Source organism: Thunnus maccoyii, chromosome 20 (assembly GCF_910596095.1).
Source record: "Thunnus maccoyii chromosome 20, fThuMac1.1, whole genome shotgun sequence".
NCBI classification, from domain to species: Eukaryota; Metazoa; Chordata; class Actinopteri; order Scombriformes; family Scombridae; genus Thunnus; species Thunnus maccoyii.
The window spans coordinates 19895334-19913305 of record NC_056552.1 but is presented as its reverse complement, the minus strand read 5'-3'; the positions used below and the strand labels follow the sequence as shown (position 1 = coordinate 19913305).

The following is a 17972-nucleotide window of genomic DNA, read 5'->3' as shown; positions in this document are numbered from 1 at the left end:
GCTATCCCCAGGCTGCATGGACTTACAAGACACCATAATTATATGAACCAGATCCACAATGTAGTGATTACATTTCCAAACATTACTACAAGGAGTCCAGAAAATTAAAATATATATATATTTACATTATTATATGAATGTCTGTGTCAAATGCTGCCTTCAGGGACCCTTTTCGGCTCCTGGTCCTGGGCGTTGTAATGGGAACATCTCTTTTTGTTTTGCCTCAGAGTAGTAAAAACTTGGCATTTTTGAAAATTCAAACCTTGCTAGAAATAACTTTATGGAGTTGTTCATGTCCGTTAAAGTCCCCAAGTGCGACACTGACGCCGACACAGACAGCAACGGTTATTAAGCGTTGGGTCAGCCATATTCACGGTCGCTCAACTGGTACAATTATAATTTCCAGTTGCACTTTAATGCGTCTAAAGTCAGAAATTCCCGCCAATTGCGCGAGCTAATTAATTATCAAAGAGAAGTTGCTATTTAACTTAAACAGCATTTTTTGGCCACTTGCTTTGTATTTGTGTCGTTTGCTAGTTAATATAATCAAATAAGTTAATTTGTTAATTTGAATGTTTTACTGAACAGTTGTTGATCTTGAGAGCTGTTGAAAGAGCAGAGGAGAGCTAATAAGCTAGCTAGCTGTTAACTTGCCCTCGACTAAAGATCATAACTTTAGTGTACTGACAGTAAGTTAACTTATCTAAATCCAGCAAAATACATTTTATCTGCAACATTTAATCCATAAAACATTCAGAATGAAAGTTGTAGAGGACCAGGTTGTTGAAGATGATGCTACTTTTCAGGATGATGAGGTGAGATATAACTATTGAATAATTTTAGCTAACATTAACAAACGCCTTCATAAGTAGAAGCTATATTAGGCAAAATACAGTAACTTACCATGAACGTTAATGTGTCAGCGTACCTAAAAACTATTGCAATGACTGAACTGTACAGAAGTCAAATATGAAAACACTTAATACAAGATTTTGTGAAACTGACAAACCTTTGGTAACTTATCTCAGGACCAAAATTACCGTCAGTCATTATTTTTACCTAATATGAAAAATTACAATCACAATACAAGCTATTAGAGGAGAGTACAAAAAAAGCTAGTCATGTTTAACTTACTGCTCAACAGCTGTCTCAAATACCCTTTTCCCTCCACCTTACAGGAGTCCTTTTTCCAAGACATTGACCTCCTACAGAAACATGGGATTGTGAGTAAGCAACAGAACCTCAACATACACCCATCAGATTGAAAGTCAGCTGTCTATGTAAACATCTCTCCGTTTCTCCCTGCCTGTGACCACAGAACATGGCCGACATCAAAAAGCTGAAGTCAGTGGGTATCTGCACTGTGAAAGGCATCCAGATGACCACTCGCAAGGCTTTGTGCAACATCAAGGGCCTGTCAGAAGCAAAAGTGGAAAAAATCAAGGAGGCTGCTGGGAAAATGCTGGTAAAATGGGACTTTCACCATGTTGTCTTAGGAATTAATTGGTTTTTAAATAAGATGAAAAAAATAAACATATGTATGTTATTAATACGTGTTAGATCATTCTCTTTACATCATAGAATGCTGGTTTCCAGACCGCCTTCGAGTACAGTGCGAAGAGGAAGCAGGTGTTCCACATCACAACCGGGAGCCAAGAGTTCGAGTTAAGATTTACTCTCAATGTTTAAGAACATGGACAATGTAGATACAGATAGAGTAGCTTCAGTTAATTCATATAGTTTTCTTCAGTTATTAGTCTTCAAACACAGTGAAAGTAACAATAAATATAGTAGTTTTGGGATTCACCATTAGATACTGTGGCTGGATGGATAAAAATAAAGAGTTAGTATGTCTGATTGTATATCTATTTAAATATCCATGCTTCAACATATGGCTTTATCTCTGCAGTAAGCTGTTGGGTGGAGGAATAGAGAGTATGGCTATCACAGAGGCCTTTGGAGGTGAGGAGACACCCTACTGTGATGTGCTTTGCCATCATGTCATCCTGTGTATCATTAGTGTGTCATTAGTGTATCATTTATCAAACTCACAACATTATTTCATCCTACAGAGTTCCGCACAGGGAAAACTCAGCTCTCCCACACACTTTGTGGTGAGTAAAGAATCTTTTTTTTTTTTTTTAACATGTCTGCTGCAATGCACTTACTAAAACAACACAGTTCAACACACAGTCAAAGCAATTACATAAAACAGACTCTGGGTTGTTTTTGTTCAGTCACTGCTCAGCTGCCGGGGGAGGATGGCTACTCGGGCGGGAAGATCATCTTCATCGACACAGAGAACACCTTGTATCCTCACGCTGATGAGAACAACCATACCACATTATGACATTTGCACTTTGGATTGTGCGGAAACCATAAATTGGCATGACAACAAACATGTTAATGAGAGATATTATTTTAGTATCAGAATCTAACTGCTGTGTGCTTCTGCTATTGTGTTTCCCATGATCCTTGACTTCTACTTGTCTGGTTCCAGTCGCCCAGACAGACTGAGAGACATAGCTGACAGGTTTAATGTGGATCATGACGCTGTGCTGGACAACGTGCTTTATGCCCGGGCCTACACCAGTGCGAACATACATTTTATTTAGACTAAAAAAACATTGATAGTGTGTCTTTTCTCCAGTTGTGGTGTGCAAAGACAGAGCAGTTTGTGTTGAGATGTTTGAGTATCTCTAAGTGAGTTGGGCTCAACTGTGCTGAAACGTTTCTTCTCTCCAGGTGAACACCAGATGGAGCTGTTGGACTTTGTAGCAGCCAAATTCCACGAGGAGGGAGGAGTCTTCAAGCTGTTGGTAAATAAGAGAACAAACTCTGTAAACACTTAATAACATATTCATTATTTTGTTGGTTTTACTTTGCCCTCCTGGTTTAGTCACCCTCTCTGTGAAGCTAAGTTTCTTCTTGTAAATGTGTGTGATAAACAAAAGCATAACTTCCATAAGAAGGTGTCCCTTACTTTTTTCCATTCTCCTCATCTGCTCCTCCTCGTCATCAGATCATTGACTCCATCATGGCTTTGTTCCGAGTAGACTTCTCTGGTCGAGGAGAGTTGGCTGAGCGGCAGCAGAAACTGGCTCAGATGCTCTCCAGGCTGCAGAAGATCTCTGAAGGTCTAAACCAGGAGTGTACTGATGTGTATTTATGGGGAAAAAAACCATGAAAATCAGCTTTATGTTTTTTATTTCAGGATACACCTGCAGAAGTTAATGTTGCATGTTTTATTTTTGTTGTATGTTTTTCTTAGAGTACAATGTAGCTGTGTTCGTTACCAACCAAATGACAGCTGATCCCGGTGCAGGAATGACGTAAGAGACGGCGAATTTCCTCATTATGAATAAATAAGTTTCATGCTAGAAAAGTTTTGTTGCTATATCGGTACAACATTGTCTTAAGCTTTGGTGAGATATTTTTTCTTTTGCCGTTTAAGGTTTCAAGCTGATCCCAAGAAGCCGATTGGTGGACACATCCTGGCCCACGCCTCCACCACGAGGTTAAGCTTGAGGAAGGGACGTGGAGAGATGAGAATCGCCAAGATATTTGACAGGTAGGTAGCAGTTTAGTGTAGCTCCTCATTAAAACATTTTGTTATTGTTTTGCTATAATTCATTAATATTTATCATTCTTTTCAATCTGTATTGTAATTATATAATGTATAACACCAATAACTTGATTGTGGCTTGAAATTTCACTATCACTAATCACTGTTCTCACACCCAAAGATTTCTTAAATAGTTGAACATTTTAACTGCAAATGACAGTTGCAGTTTTATTATCTGTTACCATGTTGTCAGATGAGATAAACATAAACCCAAATGTTGTGATAGCAGAACAAGTTCCTCTGCCGATCAAGATATTTAGATTTTCACATATTGCTTAACCTAAGGCCTGAAAAGTCTTGACCAAAGTTCAACATTGCTTTTGTGTCTAAATATCTTATCAAATGTCCTAAAGTAATATTCCAACCCAAGAGTATTAAACACTCATCTATTTTCAATATTAATCTATCTTTGTACCTGCACATCAACATACATATGTACACTTGTAGAAATAAGATGTGGAAATGTATCAGTGATCAAATTTGAACTTTGATTGGACTCAAAGCCAATGTCTCAAAGTTTGTGACTTCACAACAACTCTAAGTTACTAATTGATGTCCTTTTCCTGACTTCTTGTAGTCCTGATATGCCTGAGAATGAGGCCACTTTTGCCATCACTGCTGGAGGAGTCGCCGACGCCAAAGAGTGAGGGACAAAAGGCAGACATATGCATATTAGCACAGTTACCTATTTTCATTTCATTCAAAGTTATTTAAAGTATTTAAACCTATTTATTTATTCAGTTTTATAACTTTGTATAACTCTCTTAAGGGCAATCTTATACCATGTTGCTTTTTATGTATTTATTCTAAGATAAGATGTACCTTTATTGATCCCCTTTAGGAGAAATGTAATTGTATTTATGTGCTTTGTGGTATTTTTTTAGTGTTAATGAGTTAACAATAAAAAATGGACAACAGATTTGGCGTTTGTCATCTTTATTTATTTATGAGAGGAGAGATTGCTCCATTTACCTGCAGAGATGTAAAGTTGGTGACATTAAGCAGAAGTCAGCTGCTGGCCTCTAGCGGTGTTTGCGGGACGTGCAGCGGCAGAGCACCACTTCCCCTCGGCAAGGCTTCACAAAGCAATGGCAACTTCACCAAATGTGCTGCTAAGAGTCTAAACACACCAGCAACTAAACGCCTTTTAACGGAACCATAAAAATCAAACACCTTTACCGGCAGTGGACAGCTTGTCAACTCTGAAAAACGAAGCGATGGACTCGAGAGACACAGCCCCGGATTCGTGGGAGCTGGAGGAGGATGCCGAGGCCCCGGCTGCCGCGGCAGGGCTCCCGACCGCCTTCGCCGCCCTCAACGTCAACGCCAAGCCGTTTGTCCCCAACGTTAACGCCCCGGTGTTTGTACCGAGCTTCCTTCAAGCCAGCGCCGTGGAAATGCCGCCTTCAGACGGTAGGTGAATACCAGACAGCTGGTTGGAAGTTAGCTTAGCTTGCTAATCCAGCTAAGTTAGCCTTCCTGTCTGCAGCCAGTACCACAGTTATTGCATTTCCACTAACTAATCAACAAGTCGACAGAGTGCTTGTCATGTGTTGTAATAGGGGTATAGCTGATTTATAACGTAACAGCAGTCACAACAAAGCGAAAAACGCGACCTTCCTTGCCTTATAAATATTTATGAAAGTTTGACATGCTTTGTTTTCTCTCCTCAAAGGTGCCCCTGATCCAGTTGCCAGCATGGAGGTGGCAGAAACAGCCTGTGTGCAATGTACGTATAAAATGTACTGTAAGCATTGTATGTTCACGTTATTAAGTTACAAACTCGGCTGTGCTCACGTGTGCACACGTACCTGCAGCCAGGTTTGAAACCTCACACCAAACTTCATGTTAATTAGGTATACTTGAATGCTTACTTTTCATTCCTTACTTGTAGGAACCATATTTGGATTGCTGGCATTGGTAAACCTAAGTGCACGGACTCATGTCTAATATGATGCAACCTCACTTGTCCATGCCCGAAATAGACATCCCATTGGCACACATTGTGATGGCTGTCAAGCACTGCATGTAAGGCCTTGCCCTTGTGTTTGATTACTTCAGAAAAATACAGTCGCCTGAGTTAGGTTCATTCACATGTCTGACCTGACCCAGGACACTGTGCCCCTCTACTAGAGTTACAGAGAACTGATGCTGTTTTAGTGTTTTTTAATGGAGAGGCTGAGCGCTGCAGCTGTAACCAGACTTGACTTGACTTTAGTGATACAGAGACAGAATCTAATGATCAGAAGTAGTGTTTATAAAAAGATAGAAACACATTAAGGATGGTGTTGAGAAACTGTTCGCTCTCTTATCTCTAAATGACAGATATTCATGATGACGCTTGTTCCAGTACTTGTTTTTTGAGTTTGTTTGTTTTTTTATAAAGCACATATTCAAATTTCTCTGAGCATGTCTGAACGACTAATTATAATTACAGCACGGAGACACCGTTGACAAAGTCAAGGCAGGAATAGCTTTCTGAGTTGCCAGCAGCAATTTCTCACAGGCTGATTATAAAAGACGCGGGTTGAGAAGAAAATAGGCATTGTGCATGACTGCTGGGCTGCATAATTTCATAGTTATGGAAATGGGAGGCTTATTTGTGTGTTGCCATGGGAGGCTGCTTCCTCTGCGGGGCTCAACAGATTTCCATGTACTCTTGTTAGTGTTTATTTATTTGAGTTGTGCTTGTTTACTCAGCAGATAATTGTGTTTCTAACAAGTGGACAGAACTAGTAAATGATTGACAGCAGATCACACACAGTGAAGCGTTACAATGTTGAGTAGATTGCTAGTGAAGGTAAATTAATTTTATAAGCATATGCCATCCACAAGGCCTTTTTTTAACAACATATGTAGATTGAAGGCAAATCTGTAATAGAAGCTGGTGCCTCGCAGAATCTAGATCTAGATTTAAAAAAATGGAAGTAATGGTGAATGGACTGCACTTCTGTGGCACCTTTCTAGTCTTCTGACCACTCAAAACACTTTTACACTACAAGCCACATTCACACGCTGATGGTAGAGACTCCCAACCTGCAGCCCCATTCATACACACACTCATGCACCGATGGCACAGCTGTCAGGAGCAGTTTTGGAGTTTAGTATCTTGCCCAAAGATACTTTGACACGTGGACTGGAGGAGCGGGGAATCGAACCACCGATCTTCTGATTGGTGGACGACCTGCTCTACCTCCTGAGCCATAGCCACCCTGTTTATAATAAAACAACAAATGGAGCTCTGTTAAGTCAAATTGGTTAACGAACTTCATCATTGATTAATCTGTCAATTATTTTCATGATCAATGGATTAGTTGTTTGGTCCATAAGGTGTCAGAAAATGGTGAAAAATATCAATCACTGTTTTCCAAAGCCTAATGTGACATCCTCACATCCTCCACAACCTAAAAATATTTAGTTTACTGTCATATAAGACTAAAGAAAGCAGAAAATATTCACATTTGAGAGGCTGGAATCAGAGAATTTTGACATTTTCGTCTTAAAAAAAAGACTCTCAATGATAAATCGATTATCAAGATAGTTGGCAGTTAATTTAATAGTTGGCAACCAGTCTATTAATCAATTAATGGTTGCAGCTCTAATGTCTAAGATAGGCAGAGCAGATGAATGATAGTGGTGCACAGATACAGATGAATAAGAAGATGTTACACAGTGCAGCTCTGTCTTTGAAGTTGGAATTCTCGTCTGTGTGTGTTTCAAGTGTCCAGGAGGGGATCTTATTCCGAATATTTGTGCAAACGTGGTAAAAAAAGATCAAACTGGCAGATATGTGTCAGCTCGAATGAAGGTTGAAAATCATACACTCATGATCTGCAGTCTGCAGGTTTACTTTCTTACTGCCTGCTTTTCATGGCGGCTTATATTCATTTCCCACCTCATGCATTTAAAAACAGCAAGTTAACGAACAGAATAACATCTTAGTGAACGTTTATGCTTCGCAGCTCCCGTGGAGAACGGAGCCACAGAGGCAGACATGACCACAGAGGAAGAGACGTGGGAGCAGAAGGAGGAGCCGGGGGGAGGCGGAGGAGGCGGAGGACAGGAGGACTCGGCGGCGGGGGGAGCCTGCGAAAAGGGAGCCGCCAGGAAGGAGGACGAGGAGATGATGGAGGAGGAAGAGGAGGAGATGCCCGTACCCAAAGTGGCCCCGGCACCACCAGATGCCCCCAAGAAAGAACACGTGAACGTGGTCTTCATCGGTCACGTGGGTACGTCTCATTCATACATGTGTGTATTTTCATTTATCTAAGTCATGCTGTGCTCATCTTATAATATTTCTACACATTTTTGTCTGTCAGATGCTGGAAAATCGACCATCGGAGGACAGATCATGTGAGTGATGAATTTTTCATGTTGTGTGTTGGCAGATCACAGTGCTGAGAGGCTCCACGATAAATGACAAACACAAAGTACTTAAATGTCTCTTAAATGTGGGATTGTTTGCCTTTAAATTTGCCTACAGTAAGGAAAACTTCAACTACATTCAGATCTCGAAAATAAAAAACAAATTCAATGTTTATGATTGGCAGAAAAATGTTTGCACTTGTGTTGCGTCATCTGTTACTCAGAATACATCAGGTTCCTTCTTGCTCAACAGTATTTTCAGTTTAAGCTTAGGTTTCACTTCTCACTGTAATGCCACAGATAAATATAAAGTCATCTTCTCAGCTCCTGTTTTTGCCAACTTGTCCCTTTGCTGTGTTTTTTTCTCCAGGTACTTAACTGGAATGGTGGACAAGCGAACCCTGGAAAAATATGAAAGGGAAGCCAAGGAAAAGAACAGGGAGACATGGTGAGGAGGGCTCGTCTTCTCTCTGAGATTCAGACTTGGAATAAATGAAGCTGCATTAAATATGTTAATGAGCTGCATAAAAACTAGTGGATCAGTCCCAGGGTTCCTACAGATCCTTAAAAAGTTTTAAATAAGATTTTAAGAATTTTTCATTAAGTTAGGTCTTAAGTTTTGAGGCAATGCCTAGTTGCGTGAGAAGTATCTCCACACGGGATTCACTCATTTAAATATGGTTTGTTCTTCGGTCGTGACTCACTCCAGTTCAGCTCTTTCTTTTCTTCTTCTGGTAATTTTTCAATTGGTTCTCCACAGGCCACCTGCTCTCTCAAAGGTAACAGGATTAAAGAAGTACACAAAACAGTGCGGATGAAGCTCAGCTAAAGACAGTTAGCCAGGGGGTTTCAGAGGAGACACAAAGTCTCTGTTATTTCTGATAGTAGCTAGAATCTGGATAATAATGTTGCGGAGCCAGCATGAAGGAGAGGAGCAGACTTTTTATTTGGTGACTGCTGGAGTTTATAGATTTAATAGACTGTTAGTGGATGAAAGGTAGAGATACTGTAACGTGTATGTGTCTTAATGGGGAAAATTAACTACAACCAGAACAGCCTTATGGTTTTACAGTGTTGTCAAAATGATCAATTCCAAGAAAAACTGTAATTAAAATGCTTTATGAAGCGTAACAGTGGGACACAGTTCATTGCATTTGCCATTAGTTTGATCACCTTATGTGATTTTACATATGATTGTTATATGGAGATGCAAAATCATCCAGAAAATTTCCCTATTAATATCGTCAAATTGATTTAAAACATAAAGCTCAGCCCTGATGTGCGTATGTTTTGCTCTGGAAAGGGTATTAAATTTTCTCTATCAAGGTCTTAAAAAGGTCTTCAAAAGCATTTACATTTGATTTCAAAAAGCGTGCAGCAACCGTGAATCCATTAATCAGTCAACAGAAAATTAATCCGCAACTAGTTTAATATCTGATTAATCATTCCAGTTTTTTTCAGGCCGAATATTTACTGATTCCAGCTTCTCAGATGTGAGGAATTTGTGCTTTTTTTCTAAGCATTTAACAATTAATCATTGACTTGAGAAAGTAATCAGCAGCCCTATTTTGACGTTTACGCAAAAATGGCAAGGTTTTTTTTTTTGGTAACATCTGCCATGTTTTCCACGCAAGTTAATAAATAACCATGGCTACCGCAGGTACCTGTCGTGGGCTCTGGACACCAACCAGGAGGAGAGAGACAAGGGGAAGACAGTGGAGGTCGGGAGGGCTTACTTCGAGACCGAGAAAAAACATTTCACCATCCTCGACGCCCCGGGACACAAGAGCTTCGTCCCCAACATGATTGGCGGAGCGTCACAGGCTGACCTGGCAGTCCTGGTGAGATGGACTAACATGGGCACATGGACATACGTACATCTAACCCTAACTGACCCTAAACTTCAGACACACACAGATTAAATCCTGTAGTGACGCATACAGGTTGCTTGTAAGTGTATAACATTTTTTTATATGTATATGTCTAATCTCTCAGACCGCTCCTGCAGAATAATCCACTTCTGGTCCATCTCTGTCATGTTTCTTATATACAAGTTGACAAAACGTAGATAAAGAAGATGATACTTGTTCTAAATGTTGTTATTCGTTTGTATCAGGTGATTTCAGCAAGAAAAGGGGAGTTTGAGACCGGCTTTGAGAAGGGTGGACAGACTCGGGAACACGCCATGCTGGCTAAAACAGCAGGAGTCAAACACCTCATTGTCCTGATCAACAAGATGGATGATCCCACTGTCAACTGGAGCCTAGAAAGGTGAACAGGGTCATGGTGATGTTAAGATTTGATGTGAATTTTAATGTCTTAACGCTGTGGGAGTGGCATTTCCACGCTAAACATAAAAAAGGCTGACCAAAAAATGTAAAAATCCATGATGTCACGTTTGTTTTTTTGGTAAATAATCCGTCTTTTCCTTCCCCTCCCGCAGGTACGAGGAGTGTAAGGAGAAGCTGGTGCCGTTTCTAAAGAAGGTGGGCTTCAACCCCAAGAAGGACATCCACTTTATGCCTTGCTCCGGTCTCACAGGTGCCAACCTCAAGGACCCCGTGCCTGAATGCCCCTGGTACACGTAAGTGGGCTGTGTTAATCTCACTGTACAGTATGTACATGATCCACAAGGAATATAATGTAATACTGTAATATACTAACAGTAACACACACATCCATTTACTTGAACTATGATGGATCACACATCTTAGCACTTGTGTGTTTATTTATTTCAACAGGTGTATTTTAATAGGGATGTAAATTAATACAAATACAATACAGAGAGCATCTGAATTTTTGGAGTAATATTTGTTTTTTTCTGGGTCAGTTTTTTCCCCCAGTTAATCATTTTTGCCATAAATGTCACACCTCCTCTTCTAATACTCAGCAAAACTCACCCTTTTTTTTTATACTCTCTTGATCATCAATCATTAACACATCCATGAATCTGTTCAGAAGTAGTAGAGAAATGTTCTCCTTATCACCTCAGATCTCATCTTCATCAGATTAAGACTTCTTCTTCAGTATCAAAGTAATAAAGAGTGATTGTTGTCTGTACGGTGCCAACAGGATCGGCTAGTAGCTGATTTGCGAGAATGTAAACAAATATGCTATCTGCCAAAATCTCTGAGCTGTAGACTGTTTTAATTTAAGTGTTCAGACGGTTTTTTTTATCAGATTAGCAGTGCATTGCAGGATCAAGCTTGATTCCCAGGTGTTATTTTTTACTTCATTATTTGATATTGAAGCCTGGCACCCTGTGTGACTTGACAGTAGACAAGACATTGAGGAGCTGAAGCAGATTTCTTCTGTAGCTTTCTTATTTTTCTCTTTCATAGACACTTCAAACCAACTTTACATCTGGACCTCTTCCAACTGCATGCTCACCCTTATGCAATATGGCCCAATTAGCTGTTGTGGCCTGTTTTTTCATCAATAGTTATCTTATTTTTTTATCATGCATACTTCAGACTAACATCATATTCATCTGGGCCACCTCCCATTATATTAATATAACATGTATTATTATCACATTACATACACGATCTCCATCATGCAGTGTTAATAAATAAAAATTATATTGTATGGCCCAACACTATGCTGTCCATCCTGACCTCTAACAGTTACACTGATTTATGTAGGTACATGGTTCAAATATGATGTTATTTATGTATTTGTTTATTTCAGTTTAGGGATAAGCTCATTGTGATCAAGAGGGTCCTGTGGTATATTTAGTGAGCAGCTCAGCGTATACATACAGTATACGTATGAGGAGTATAAATGGCAGAAGAAAACAAAAAAATTAAGCAGTGGAAACAAGCTCCAACAACTTCCGATGTAAAGCTTCTCCACACAAATACAGATATGTTTTGTGAAATAAACAGACACAGATTGTAGCTTTGCGTTAAAATGCGCAATTTTAATTTTGGTGTATTTTTGTAGATGAATCGGTTTGTGTGGAAACATTTTTTACATTTTCTACTGCTTGAGGCTTCATACTTTTCCCAGAATGCACTTGAAACAGAGAGTCATGCCCAAACAAATCAGCCATTGAAGACACAAGGACACAGAAGCTGAGAAATGATAACTGTGATAACTTCAACAGAGTGGAATGTATGTCATGAACTTCACGACTATGGTAATGGATAGGGTTTTTTTTTTCCCCCCGTTCTTTACCAGGGCTTTGCCATTTATTGCCCACTTGGATAGTTTGCCAAACTTCACCAGATCCAGTGACGGACCAGTCAGACTACCAATCGTAGACAAGTACAAGGTGAGAAGCTTTGATTCTCTATCTCAAGAGAGAAAAACACATACCTGCGGCTGCTTGTTTTCTGTCCTCAGCAAATGAGTGGGTGTTCAATTTCTTTTGGTTTTTGTTCACTTGGCCAAAATCTGTTTTTCTCCCTCTCTCTAGTTTGTCATTTTCCTTCCTCTTGGGTGTTTTTCCAAGAACACACAAACTTACTCACGCACACACACACTGCAGCCTCAACATAGTCATTCCTCTTTAAGATAATTCAGCTTCTTGGCACTCGCTTTGGATATTGGAAGCAGTTCAACACGTACTGTAAGTGTTGTTGGAATTGAGTTATTTTGGAGCTCTTTCAGTCGTCCCTACATTAATCATCAGCTCTTTCCCTTTCTTCATACTGTATGTCGTCTTTTCCTTTCATCCTCTTGTCTGTCTGTTGGTTAAAACGCTCCTCTCTTCCTGTGATTGCGTAAGAGCCTTATGTAGTGGTTTTATGACTAAGTAATCCCAACTGGTGTTCTCCTGATGTAACAGGATTATGGTTCAGTTAACTGGGTGCTGCATACTAATGGTCGTCATCCAGCCGAGCTTTCAGCAGATCCTCACAGCTGTGGGTAGAACAGTTACCCTGATTATTTTTGGGGTGCTGGAAACAATGATTGTCAAACAGGATGGTTAATTCATATATTCTCTGTCCCAGTAAAGGCAGTGAAAGACGTTTTGTTCGTATCAGCGTAGAAGTCTGTAGCTACCAGTTTTGTAGAAGTGATTCAAGTGTTGTTATTACTGTCACATTGTTGAAATATGCATGTATAAGTAGAAGCGCTCAGTGGTTTCTCCTCCAAAATTTCATGTATTCTAAGTATTGTGTGATAATTGTGTGTTCCGCTAGTCTGAAATAGTTTTTTTTTTTGTTGAGCTGGGATGTATTCAGTGTCTTGTCATTTACATAACCCACCTCTCATGGAATTATTCATAGACATCAATCATCAACAAACCAAACATCCCACTATGTATACCCGCCAGCATCTAACATCACTATATAATGAGCTCATAGCAGGGCAGGAGGAACAAACAACTTTTTTTTTTTAATGGGGCTTTTTTTGCCCTCATGAAATATGTTTTGGGGCTTTTTTGGATCATTTCCAGAGCAGTTTTTTAGTTTTATGTTGCGTGACAAACCAATATTCAATGACTCTTATTTAAAAAAAAGCAAAGGGAGCAGCCGAACTTATAATGCAATAACATTTAATGGGTAAAAATACTGACACTGAGTTATAATCCCAGATACAGATTACAACTGTGTTTTTTTAACTCATTCAATGCAAGCATTAACACGACGTTACATAACAACGTCACAGTTTAACATCTCAACAGCATTGCTGTTTTCTTGCATGTTATGAATGGCACTCTATGGTTTAAAATAACATGCATTATGACAGCTTTAGTAGCTTTTTTACATGACTCATAAATCAGTGGTAGGCAAATAGCCGCCCGTAGGCCAAACCCAGCCCTCCTGCAAAAATATTTAGCCCCCTGATGTTTTGACTTTCATTACTTACATCAAAACTTTTACATAATTTTCAAAAAAAATCTTCTGTAGACAACAAACTAAACACAAATCCTAATGAATATAATCTTGTTGCATTTAATCCTGCCCAAACAAAAGGAGAGGTATTAAAACTGACTGTACTGTGCTCTTTGAGCCGTGCATGATGCTTAAATTAAGTCTCATAATCCCACCAGAAATTAACTTTAATTGTGTGAACTCTAACACTGTTTTAATTCCACATCTTGAACCTATTAGACCAGAGCAGATTTAGTTTTCACAAACATAAATAGGTTGCGGTCTAATGAAATTTGTGTGTTGATGCAACATTTTTTTTTCTTTTTTTAGCCATAAATGAAGCAGGCAGCTGTTTATCGTGTGTGGATAACCAATAAAGAAGAGCAACACAGAACATATATTTAGCCAAAAGAGTATTAAATAAGTTGTAACTTAAATAAGTTGTAACTAATGTGTTGCAACTCTGCCTATTGTTTACCTTCACCGCTGACATGGTATTTGAATCTCCACTTCCACAAAATAAATAATGAAACTTTTTTAACCAATCGCATACCTGTTGCTATGTAAATGTAATTCAGGTTAGTTTAAAAGTTAGAAGACACCAGTGTAATGCTGTACTTTATATACACATATCAGTCCATCTAATACAGTTACTGTGGTCCACACCATTTGATGATTAAGGGATAAGACAAACGACAGATAATGAGTTGTCAACTATATTGATAATCGTCATTTTTGAAGCAAAAATGCTAAAAAATTGCTTTTTTCAGTATCTCAAATGTGATGATTTCACGCTTGTCTTTCTCATAGATGATAGTAAAGTGAATATCTTTGAGTTTTGGACTGTTGGTCAGACAAAACAAGACATTTGAAGACGTCACCTTTGACTTCATTTTTCACTGTTTTCTGAAATTTTATAGAGCAAACAATTAATTGATTCATTGTGAAAATAATCATTAGTTGCAGCCCTACGCTCATGAAACAGGATGCATATTCCTTACCTTGTGAGGCAGCTGGATTTGTGAGATCACGTGAGAATCCATCTTGTCCTAATAGCGTCCTATAAGGGTTCTCACATGATCTCCCAAAGCCAGCTGCCTGGCGAGGTAAGACGGTGATAGACAGGTAGTTCATCCAATCACCTGCCAAGTATTTTATGAAAGTGCCTGCCCTTTTCCAAACAAATTTCCAAGGATGACTTCTCAGATGGTTCCAAACCATCTGGCGCGTCACCTTAGCTCACTCTTTTTGACACATTCCTACACTGAAGAAAAACTTAACCAGACATTTGAAGGAGGCAAGGATTCTTGTCCTTGCTTCAATTGTAGCAACTGTTAAATTATATTTTTGATTTCCCAATTAATCATTGTGTGTGTGTGTGTGTGTGTGTGTAGGACATGGGCACAGTTATCCTCGGGAAGCTGGAGTCTGGATCCATCAGTAAAGCTCAGCAGCTGGTCATGATGCCAAACAGGGTGAGCTCTCCTTCTGTGTGACTTTGGTCCTTCTCACATGAGACTGATAAACCTTCTACCAGAAATAACTCAGAAGCCTCATTCTTGTATTAAATGTACTGCGGCGTAGACAGAAAGACGATCCTTTGACAGAAAGGATTCAGTTTTGGTGTATCCTGTTCCAGTGCAGCAATAATGTGTTTAGTTAATATATTTACAAATGGCTCTTTGTGTGTTACAGCACACAGTGGAGGTATTGAGCCTGCTGAGCGATGACGTGGAGACAGATGATGCAGGTCCGGGGGAGAATCTGAAGTTGAGGCTGAAGGGCATTGAGGAAGAAGAGATCCTGCCTGGTTTCATCCTCTGTAGCCCTGACAACCTCTGCCACTCTGGCCGCACCTTTGACGCACAGGTGAAGACCAGAGCATATCAACAACACGTGTTAAAAGTTCCCGCTGCCATCAGTATTCTCATTTTACATCTTGATTCGTTCTCATTATTCCATTTGATTCCAATGAATAAATTCTCCACCACATGCTCCCACATTTAATCCTCTGCCATCCCCCTCCTTTTCTGCTGCTCTCCAAAAATGCATGCATCCTTTTGCAGGTTGGCATAGCAACAGCAACAAATGGTTGGGGGGTCAGGGTCTGTCCAAGCAGGGTTTTTGTGGGCGTGATGTCTGTGCTGCAGGCTGATCAATTTTAAAGCCAGACGTTTATGCAGAGCCACTGTTAACAGGCAGCCAGCAGTCAGCAGCCTTTTTTTTTTTTTTTTGATGCAGTGTTAGCAGAGCAGGCTGGTGTGGCGGCTGGCACTTGTTTATTTATCAGTCAAAAATAGACACATTTTACTGGCACGTGAGTTAAATGTTATTTTCAATATATCCTGCACTGGTTTACCTCCATATATTGTGAATTTGTCACTTGTTATTTTAAAATTGTCTATACTCATCGCTCATTTTCCTCTTTTTGTTTCAGATCGTTATCATTGAGCACAAATCAATCATTTGCCCTGGTTACAACGCAGTCCTTCACATCCACACCTGCATCGAAGAAGTGCAGATCACAGTAAGTTACTGCTCTGCTTTTACAAGCTGACAGTGAAACATTTTATGACTCGGGTTGTTTTTGATCAACTCCTGGCCTCACTGGACTCTGGTTAAACTCTTCCAATCCCGACCGCAGGCCTTAATCTGTCTGGTGGACAAGAAGACGGGAGAGAAAAGCAAAACACGACCACGCTTTGTTAAGCAGGACCAGGTGTGCATCGCCAGGCTCCGGGCAGCAGGAGTCATCTGCTTAGAGACCTTCAAAGACTTCCCTCAGATGGGACGATTCACGCTGAGAGACGAAGGTCAGGACGCTGTGGGAGCGTGTGTTGTAATTTAGAATGATTATCTCAGTTTTTAGTTGTTAACATTAGGTTGTTATTTATTTACTTTTCTGGATGACTGACTCAAATTCCACTTAACTGCTTATGTAATTCATTGAGAAATAGTCGTGAATGCCTGACATCTTCTCTCTTCCACCAGGCAAAACTATCGCTATCGGCAAAGTGCTGAAGCTGGTGCCAGAAAAGGACTAAATACAAAAGTGGCAGCCTGCATGGAGTTGATCCACCTGTTACCAGAGGAGAAACGCTGCTAGAGCCGACCCAAACAGCTACTCTCTCTTTACACACAACTATGCTGAAGAGAAGAACAACGACAACAAAGGAGTGAAGAGGGAGAATAAATCGCGTCAAATGAAGAAAACAAGACTGAATCAGTTTTTACGATGAACAATTTAAAATGAGAGACCAAGTCCAGTGTGTCAGCTTTCTCATATTGAGAGCTCAGCTATGCCACTAATGTAGCTACATGTGCCCCCTTCTGTACTCACACGGCTGACGGCGCTGTCGGCCGGCCACGCCATTTGTTTTTAGAATGGAGATGGATGGAGTGTTACTGAGCCTGGGGAAGAAAAATGAAAAATGGAAAAAAAAAACAAAAAAAAAACAACACTACAGAATGATTTCATATCCTGCAAAAGACCAGCGTTAGCCTGTAATTATAATTTGCAAAGCACATCTCCCTTTTTAAGAGTGGGATTAAGAATCCAGTGGACATTTTTATTTGGTTTTAAGGATTGGTGTACCAAAATTTTTTAGTTTGGTCTCTCTCCACATGAGATGGTTTGATTGGATTGAGCTCATATAACTACCCTGATGAACCAAGGATAAACACACACGCTCACACAAACAGACACACACAGCTGTTACATAATCTAAACTGAAAATAAATGATCAAGCTGCAACAGAAAGGTGTTCTTGTTTTCTTTCTATGAAGTATTAACAATAAGGATGGAAATATAAATAGCCAAAGTATCAATGCTACTGATTCTGATATTTTTGAATATTGATACCAAAAGATTCAATACTATATAATCTTCCTATGCTATATTTAATTTACATACTTTTTGCTGACATAACAGGATGTATTGATGTTTAAGCTGAAATCTGACAAAGCTCACCTAATTATTCTATATTTAATTTTACTTTTTACATTTTTTTAATAATTTATATTTTTCAAAGCATTAGGTTTAAGTGAGAATTTCTTTTTTAAAATCCAATATAAAAATTCTAATTGATTTTTTTTTTTTGAAAAAGCATTTTAAAAGTAAAGCAAAGCTTTTCTTAGCTTTCTTCTTTTTTATTGAC

At 39.4% G+C, this 17972-nt stretch overlaps 2 protein-coding genes across 3 annotated transcripts; both read left to right on the top strand.

Moving 5' to 3' along the window:
• The first annotated feature begins 349 nt into the window (after window positions 1-349).
• Window positions 350-4544, top strand: dmc1 (DNA meiotic recombinase 1). Of its 2 annotated transcripts, XM_042397472.1 has the most exons (14): window positions 352-689; window positions 807-815; window positions 1179-1223; window positions 1319-1465; window positions 1582-1664; window positions 1910-1962; window positions 2073-2114; window positions 2238-2310; window positions 2501-2592; window positions 2746-2819; window positions 3023-3137; window positions 3272-3332; window positions 3455-3571; window positions 4203-4544. In XM_042397472.1, the coding sequence occupies exons 4-14, from the start codon at window positions 1322-1324 to the stop codon at window positions 4270-4272; spliced, it is 924 nt and encodes a 307-aa protein (XP_042253406.1). In that variant the 5' UTR covers window positions 352-689; window positions 807-815; window positions 1179-1223; window positions 1319-1321; the 3' UTR covers window positions 4273-4544. The 2 variants fall into 2 exon arrangements, with proteins under 2 accessions (XP_042253405.1, XP_042253406.1); XM_042397471.1 differs by having other exon boundaries at window positions 350-815.
• A 130-nt stretch (window positions 4545-4674) lies between these two features.
• Window positions 4675-17569, top strand: gspt1 (G1 to S phase transition 1). Its single transcript, XM_042397470.1, has 14 exons — window positions 4675-5038; window positions 5301-5354; window positions 7588-7854; window positions 7945-7978; window positions 8361-8438; window positions 9651-9831; window positions 10107-10261; window positions 10434-10574; window positions 12173-12266; window positions 15210-15290; window positions 15511-15684; window positions 16253-16342; window positions 16460-16628; window positions 16807-17569. Exons 1-14 carry the CDS (start codon window positions 4843-4845, stop codon window positions 16857-16859), a joined length of 1767 nt encoding a protein of 588 aa, XP_042253404.1. The 5' UTR covers window positions 4675-4842; the 3' UTR covers window positions 16860-17569.
• Window positions 17570-17972: the final 403 nt, after the last annotated feature.

Bases quoted from the DNA above. Each gene is read 5' to 3' on its own strand.
- dmc1 (XM_042397471.1), top strand. From the start codon at position 759: ATGAAAGTTGTAGAGGACCAGGTTGTTGAAGATGATGCTACTTTTCAG. The intron at 1,466-1,581 runs GTAAAATGGGAC...TTTACATCATAG, and splicing joins AGGCTGCTGGGAAAATGCTG to AATGCTGGTTTCCAGACCGC. The intron at 2,311-2,500 runs GTATCCTCACGC...GTCTGGTTCCAG, and splicing joins ATCGACACAGAGAACACCTT to TCGCCCAGACAGACTGAGAG.
- gspt1 (XM_042397470.1), top strand. From the start codon at position 4,843: ATGGACTCGAGAGACACAGCCCCGGATTCGTGGGAGCTGGAGGAGGAT. The intron at 7,855-7,944 runs GTACGTCTCATT...TTTGTCTGTCAG, and splicing joins GGTCTTCATCGGTCACGTGG to ATGCTGGAAAATCGACCATC. The intron at 16,629-16,806 runs GTCAGGACGCTG...CTCTTCCACCAG, and splicing joins ATTCACGCTGAGAGACGAAG to GCAAAACTATCGCTATCGGC.